Source organism: Limanda limanda, chromosome 20 (genome assembly GCF_963576545.1).
Source record: "Limanda limanda chromosome 20, fLimLim1.1, whole genome shotgun sequence".
NCBI lineage: Eukaryota > Metazoa > Chordata > Actinopteri > Pleuronectiformes > Pleuronectidae > Limanda > Limanda limanda.
The window spans coordinates 4,358,078-4,365,494 of NC_083655.1; the positions used below are offsets into that span (position 1 = coordinate 4,358,078).

A 7,417-nucleotide genomic window follows, 5' to 3' on the forward strand; every position below is an offset into this window, starting at 1 on the left:
GGGGGCGGGGCGGCCAGGGCGAGAGCACTCCCTGCTGCGCACTTCCGTTTCTGCCTCTCTATTCATAAGAATAATTTAATAATAATAATCAAAAGCAAATAATAAACTTAATTCATGGACGACCTTATAAAGCACTTTCAAAGTGTATATCAAACAAAAGGAAACAGGTAAAAACAACATATTGTTGCATTGATAACTTGTTTATTTCTGCATAAAACAATAAAGCCTATGAGCCTTTGAAGCTTTCAAAAATAAACAACGTCCAGTTTTAACCAGGCACAGGTGTCAAAAGATCCAAAATGTTCTTAAGAGCAAGTCTAGAATGAGCCTTGAAAGTCAGCAAAACAATATTAAAATCAATAGTTAAATTTACTGGAGGCTAAGCATATATATATATATATATATATAAGTATAAGTACACATTTATACATATCGTATAAACACTTTTATAATCACCTATTAACACCTTTCATACAGGAAATGCAAATATAAGCATCTGAAAATATATTTCGTATAATATAACAGATCTTAAGTAACATGAGAGTATGTTAAAATTACATTAAGATGAAAAGGAAATAAAAAATAAATATAATTTGATTATAAAATGCATAAATACAGTAAAGAAAGTGATGGAAGTATACAGAAATGGCTCTATTCATCACAAATAGTGTTTTTTCAAACATGTATTTAACTTTTGATTTCTGCATTTATAATTTCATCATATTTGGTCCATAAGAATCATCATTATCTGCTGATCCTGATTGTGCAACAATGAATATTGTTTCTACTGACTTGTGTACACTTACACACACAGTACTTATTATATCATATTATGTTATGAATGAACACTAGCAGAGGTGTAAAGTAGAACAGTGAGGAACCATCTCGACCTCAGTATTAATATCTCTGTTTGGTGAAAGAATGACGTCATGTATTGACAGCGCCACCACGTGGAACCAGATGAAACGAGAGGACTTGACATTTGATTGGTTCCGGATCACAGATCGATAACAAATAAACAAACAGATCGATAACAAATAAACAAACAGATCGATAACAAATAAACAAACAAACATCGATCTGTGTTTATTCCGCGTCTATAGAAACATTGATTATCGATTCATTCGGGTTTGATTGCTTTGGTCTGAGCCGACAATTCTTCTATCGATTGGTTGTGTCTGCACGTGGAATCAAACATGGCGGCGACTCCAACAACGAACCCGTCCCAGCTGCTCCCGCTCGGTTTGTACTTTCCCAGTTTGTGTTACTGGTTTCACAAAAACACGTTGTTGTTGAATCCTTGTGTGTTTGTTTGTGTTGAATCTGTGCGTGAGGAGTTTGAACGTGTCCGCGTTGTGGCTCCCTAACTCGTGTTAGCATGATGCTAGCAGCTAGCTAACCTGTCGTGTTAACTCTGCCTCAGAATGAAGGAACTGTTCTAACAACAGCCTCATCCAGTGGAGATTAAAGTATATGAGCACTTTATTAGGAACACCTTGCTATGACTGGACAGTTCAACTTCTCTTCTGTGTGGGAAACAAACCCTGTGAGTTTCTGCTGTTGGTTCACATCCCATCAGTCCTGCACAGTTCTCATCTTTACATCCATGATGCTGATTTCCTGTTTGAATCACTTCTCGAAGTTTGACCCTAGATTCAGGTCATGTGACTGAGGAGGTCATTGAAGTTCTCAGACATTCAAACAGTGAAAGTTTCTGACCTGAAGCTCCTGACTTGTATCTCCACTAACTTAAAGCTGTGCTGCCACTTGCTGGGCTGATACAAGCTGGTGTACAGGTGTTCCTAATAAACTGATCAGAGACCGTATACAGCAGTACATGTAATATAACGTTTAAATCAAACAAGATGAATACGTTGGAGTATTTATGTATCTTTTAATGTACATGTTAAAATGTTTAGGTTATAGTTGTGTTTTTATTTAAACTACAGAATTGTCATTCTCTAGTTAAAGTGAAAAAAAGTGTTCAGGAAAACGAGAAAGAAAAATCAATTTCTCAAACTTTGAATTTGTCTTTCAGAGCTCGTGGACAAATGCATCGGCTCCCGGATTCACATCGTCATGAAAACGGACAAAGAGATCGTCGGCACCCTTCTGGGTTTCGATGATTTTGTCAGTATCCTTTCAGTCGTCATGGTTACAGTCTCTTAAAAATATAATCAGACTTACTCTAGTATTTATTATTGGTGGTGGATTTTACTGTCTGCTTTGAATTCTGCTCCAGAGTTTGTCCTGAACTCGTTTTCTCAGATATGGTCTTGGAGGATGTGACAGAGTTGTAAGTACATGTTTAGTTTCTTCATTGACGGAAACTCAGTCATTTATTAATCAGCTGCTGTTGAGTTAACTCATCATAAAAATATGTTTCAGTGAAATCACACCAGAGGGACGGAGGATAACCAAACTGGACCAGATCCTCCTGAACGGCAACAACATCACCATGGTACAAAGATATTTAGCCTTAGATTCACTTAAACCATCTGAAAACAGACAACCTCTTAAAATAAATAAAAAATAACTGAGTTAAGAGAATATTTTCTTTGTGTTCTATATTTTAAATATTGAGTGATATTGAGTTTTTTGTTCAATCGTCAAAATCTGATGAAAAAACACAAGCACTCTCAGTACTTTTATCATTTCTTCTGGTTTATGGACTCACTTCACCTTTGAGCTGTGCTTGTACAGATTTTAGAGGAATTCTGTTTTAGACCTTCACATTAAAATGAATATCCTATAATATATATACATAAATATATGTATTTGTTTTGTTTTACAGCTCATACCTGGAGGAGAAGGTCCTGAAGTCTGAATCCCAGGGACACTTGTGTTTTGCCTACGTTGTGTTTCTTAGTTGTTTAAATCATTATTGTTGTTGGTCTTTCCTCTTCATCTTTTAAGGAGGAAAATATTTTTGTGGCAAGATGCCTCATTGATTTTGTTAATAAAAAATAAAAAAAGATAAATGAGACATTAACAATGAATCACATTTATTAAAAAGTTTTGTTACAAATAAATCAGTGACTCTCACTCTTTTTCGTCCATTTTTATTGCAGTTTTGCATTTAGACAAGTTGAATTTAGTGAAAGTGTTAAAACTCATGTTTATTGAAGTGAGTGGAACTCGTAACTTTTGAAGTTACATGTAGAATGATTGAGTCGAGTGAGGTTGAAAACCCAGCTATTGATCCAGCTGTGAAGAATGTGTCCCTCCTCTTCATCACCTCTTCAGTACATGGACGGCTTCTCCTCTCCTTTTGGATTGGTCACCTTGTCCAGGTTCTTGTTGACGATGTCAAAAATCTCGACCTGAAGTAAAGAGGGAGGAATAAAGAACAGTTGAACGTGTTGATGCAGCGTGAGGCGGTGGTTTACGTTTCACAGGAGGAAGGACGGACTCACGTAGAAGCCGCGGAGGTCGAGAACGATCACTTTGATGTCGGCGTAGATGCTGTCGTCTCTGTCGTGGACGAGCGAGCGATAATCCATCTGAAGAGAGAGAGAGACAGAATCAGTTATACACATGAAGATCCATTTAATCACGGATTCACTCAGCCGGAGAGTTCTAAACTTTTGGGGAATGTGATAGTTAATTTCTGCCTCTTTAAATATGAATATTAAAAACAATGAATGACTTGAAGCCCGGAACTTTTTAAACTCACCACATGAGTTATTTTAGAAGCTTTAACAACAGCGTCTCCTCTTTCTGAGAAGTACCTACATTTCAAAACAAGAAAAACAAAACGTGGGGTTTAAACTTGGAAAAGTGTCCATACATTCGTGATCATATTTTTACTATTACACTTAGAACAAATATGTAGATCCAACCCACTTGTTGATTTTTGTTTGAAAACCGTCAACATTGGTTTTCACAGCAGCGATTCTCTCCAAGATTTTCTCCTGTGATGGAGAAATTTGCAGAAATTAAAGACTTGCACTGAAATATGTTAAAATATCAGACGACTCAATTATCACGTGAAAAGGAATTAGCGATATTGAGGTTATATCTTAATAAATAATTTCATCCTACACTTTGTTTTTTAGTGTAAGAGTGTGATTAGATATTAACTACGTCACAGTGTAAAGAAACCAGAGTTACACAATACTATCATATATGCTTTTAGCAGATTATCAAGATTAAACGTTTTTAAATACCATAGATTTGATCAATACTTTTGAAAGGAACATGCACCTGAATGACGACTCCAAAGTCATTTCCATCCTCTATCTTTGGGATGAGATGTTGAATCCAGCAGGAAACCTGAAGGAAAACAACACGAGTGAGTTTAACTTCGTGAAAAGAGATTTTAAACATTTTTCATATTTACTCTGTGGATTATTCAGTGTTTGAAAGCAGGTCCTTGGCTCAGCGTTCATCTCTGCTCTCACCGTGGTGATGATCCCCCTGAAAGCAACGATCTCAGGTCTCACTTTGTCCAAAGCCGACATGACCTTCTCGTTGCCCTTGATGAAGCCACATCTTGGAGCTGCAGATGAAAAGTCACGAGTTTGTTAAATCTCAGCCTCAATAATAACACCTTATTAAAATTAATAAAACGCTGTACCTTTCTTCTTCTCGCCATCTTCATCCTTGTCGGTCTCCATTTCCTAAACAACCAGTGTCAAATAGTTTGTCATGATTGCTTTTTCAAATCCAATTAAAGGTGAATTTAAAAACATGTTATATAACTTGTTATCAGTTGAATTAACAGAGTAGATTGTTATGATGGACCAATCATATTAAATGTCACTATGAAATTACTTTATTACAACATAACGTTAGCATTGCCTCAATAAGTTTTACCATAGACTGTAAATAAAGATGGACGACATGTCCCCACTTCCCATAAATGACAGAAACCCCCTTTGAATAAACTGGATTATTTAATATGATTGTAGCTGACTCCACAGTTTCTATGTGGAATGGTTGATTTGAATTTAATCTGAAATAAGTGGGTGAAGTGAATTTATGCTGTGAAGCGTGTGACACACAGAGTTTGTCTCTGTTCAGGTTGTTGCTTTGAAAGACGACTGTGTGGAGCTGCTCTCACCTCCTCTGCTGAGGGGGGCTCAGGTATGGGGATGTCCAGCGGAGCCAGGAGTGAGGACGCGTCCACGTTCAAGACATCGTCCTGTAAACAAAGACAGAAGAACAGGAAACACAGAGGTTAACTTCTATTTTTAAACTTTATTTCATTTTAGCTGAGTGGAGAATCTCCTGCTGTGAAAGATAAACTCTGAAGAAAGTCTAGAACATGTTTTCAGCTTCTTTTGAAGAACACAAGCTTGAATAAGAAACATATTTCAAAGACTTATCTTTATCCAAAGCTATAGAAAACAGGAATTACTTCAATGTGCATCTTACAGAATCAGGAACTGTGCATGAACGATATCGGGCACATATCTGGCCCCACCTTTAGAAAGATCCTACATCCTGAGGGTCTCACACGTCCAAACAAACTGTGATATAATGGAAAATGAACTTTCTGACCTGGAGCAGAGCATCCAGCTGAGTTATCTTCAGTGGGATGACAATGGAGAAGAGTTTCTCTGCCTGGAAAACAATCAGGTGAATCAGAAAGCTCAGGAACAAAGTGGATTTGTGTTTGAATAAATGAAGTTAAGAGGAAGAAGAAGCTGCACTGACCTCACTGTGCAGGTGCTGCTGGACCTTCTCCACCTGCAGGGAACATGAGACAGAAACCAGTCTCACTGCTGAGTCATGTTACACTAAAAACTGAAAATCACCTCATTTACTTTCGCTTTCCTCTCCGGGGGAACTTGACCCGACGTGAACCGATGTTTCTCAAAATGCTTCACGTCTCACAAACTGATCGTCTCCACTGTAAAGTTCATTCTATCTTTTAGCACCTTGACTTGTGTGTATTTGTGTGTCTGTGTGTGTCCGTGTGTGTGTATCCGGGTTGAGCAGCTCCACCTCACCTTCCCTGCAGCCTCGGATTTGATCCTCAGGTTCGATGCCTTCGATGCCTTCGACATGATTTCGCTGCAAAACAAGATAAAGACTGAATAAAGAGAATCAGTGTGAAGTGAGAGGATCTGCAGGTTCGGACGGTTCCGTTGTTACCTTGTGATTTATGTATTTCCTTCAGCAAGTTACTTTCGATTTTACCCCAGTTGGACCAGTTTGCGCCTCCCACTGCCTCCCAGTCCCTCCTCCCGTCACATGCACAACTGACTCCAACCACTTGTTCGACGACACGAGGAGGAAACAGTAAATGTAGAGATTCAGACGTTATCAACACAGAAATATACTTTTAACACCAAATCCAATGGTTTAGTTTTTTAACTGAAAAAAAGCTAAATGTAGAAATAAATAAACAATATTTAAACACCAAACCTTATTTACTTTTTTGGATTCTTAATTAAGTTATTAGTATGAAAACAATAAAATGTGGAAGGACCGAAATAATATTGTCAACACCAAATCCTAATTATTATTTTGTTAACCTTCTAGCGGCCACTCGGTGAATTGCAGGTTCGACACAGACTTCCTCCAGATTCAAACCTGTGAAATCCTTAAAACTACGTATTAGTCCGTTTACAGTTCCTTAAAAAAAAACTTTGTTTATGATTCTAATTAACTTTCAATTGGTTTAGTTTTTAAACGGAAAAAAAAGCTAAATGTAGAATTACATAAACAATATTTAAACACCAAACCTTATTTACTTTTTTGGATTCTTAATTTAGTTATTAGTATGAAAACAATAAAATGTGGAAAGACCGAAATAATATTGTCAACACCAAATCCTATATATTATTTTGTTTAGCTTCTAGCGGCCACTCGGTGAATTGCAGGTTCGACACAGACTTCCTCCAGATTCAAACCTGTGAAATCATTAAAACTACGTATAAGTCCGTTTATAGTTCCTTAAAAAAAACTTTGTTTATGATTCTAATTCTAAATCAACTTTTAATAAATCTTGGCTTTTGACTGACCTGACTTGGACTTTTATCCCGCACCCACATGTCAATTCTGTGTTACATTAACACACATAACATAACAGTACATTGCATATTGCACATCCCCATTTCTCTCCTGCTTTGCATTTTACTTTTTATTTAACTTTTTATATCTTGTATATACCTGTTTTTGCATTTTACTCTTTATTTAACTTGTATGTCTTGTATGTATATTTGGTTTATATACAGTTATTTCCTTCTTATGGGAAGTACTTATTGTGTTTTTATGCTTTATGTTAAATGTATGCACCTTTTCACCAAAGAAAATTCCAGGTAGGTGTAAACCTACTTAGCAATAAATCCTTTCTGATTCTGATTCTTTTTGGGGGACGACTGTTTTTGAAATAACAAGAAACCCCCCTGCTTTTATTTTGAAACAGGAAGTGGAGCCGGGACGCTAAACGTCGGAGTGGACTTCC

At 36.9% G+C, this 7,417-nt stretch overlaps 2 protein-coding genes across 2 annotated transcripts; one reads left to right on the forward strand and one right to left on the reverse strand.

The window, feature by feature from the left end:
* The first annotated feature begins 1,151 nt into the window (after nt 1–1,151).
* Nucleotides 1,152–3,045, forward strand: lsm5 (LSM5 homolog, U6 small nuclear RNA and mRNA degradation associated). Its single transcript, XM_061093955.1, has 5 exons — nt 1,152–1,242; nt 2,039–2,134; nt 2,269–2,296; nt 2,389–2,461; nt 2,795–3,045. Exons 1-5 carry the CDS (start codon nt 1,197–1,199, stop codon nt 2,825–2,827), a joined length of 276 nt encoding a protein of 91 aa, XP_060949938.1. The 5' UTR covers nt 1,152–1,196; the 3' UTR covers nt 2,828–3,045.
* Nucleotide 3,046: 1 nt separating this feature from the next.
* Nucleotides 3,047–6,189, reverse strand: psme2 (proteasome activator subunit 2). Its single transcript, XM_061093954.1, has 12 exons — nt 6,103–6,189; nt 5,958–6,021; nt 5,662–5,694; nt 5,506–5,568; nt 5,066–5,146; nt 4,580–4,622; nt 4,404–4,501; nt 4,207–4,275; nt 3,847–3,914; nt 3,677–3,731; nt 3,417–3,503; nt 3,047–3,323 (listed from the first exon to the last, which is right to left on the reverse strand). The coding sequence occupies exons 2-12, from the start codon at nt 6,012–6,014 to the stop codon at nt 3,243–3,245; spliced, it is 735 nt and encodes a 244-aa protein (XP_060949937.1). The 5' UTR covers nt 6,015–6,021; nt 6,103–6,189; the 3' UTR covers nt 3,047–3,242.
* Between the last annotated feature and the right edge of the window lie 1,228 nt (nt 6,190–7,417).

Coding starts and splice junctions, on each gene's coding strand:
- lsm5 (XM_061093955.1), top strand. CDS start 1,197: ATGGCGGCGACTCCAACAACGAACCCGTCCCAGCTGCTCCCGCTCG. Junction 1,243..2,038: donor GTCCCAGCTGCTCCCGCTCG/GTTTGTACTTTC, acceptor TTTGTCTTTCAG/AGCTCGTGGACAAATGCATC. Junction 2,462..2,794: donor ACGGCAACAACATCACCATG/GTACAAAGATAT, acceptor TTTGTTTTACAG/CTCATACCTGGAGGAGAAGG.
- psme2 (XM_061093954.1), bottom strand. CDS start 6,014: ATGTCGAAGGCATCGAAGGCATCGAACCTGAGGATCAAATCCGAGGCT. Junction 4,502..4,579: donor AGATGGCGAGAAGAAGAAAG/GTACAGCGTTTT, acceptor TTTCATCTGCAG/CTCCAAGATGTGGCTTCATC. Junction 3,915..4,206: donor ACTTTGGAGTCGTCATTCAG/GTGCATGTTCCT, acceptor TCTCCATCACAG/GAGAAAATCTTGGAGAGAAT.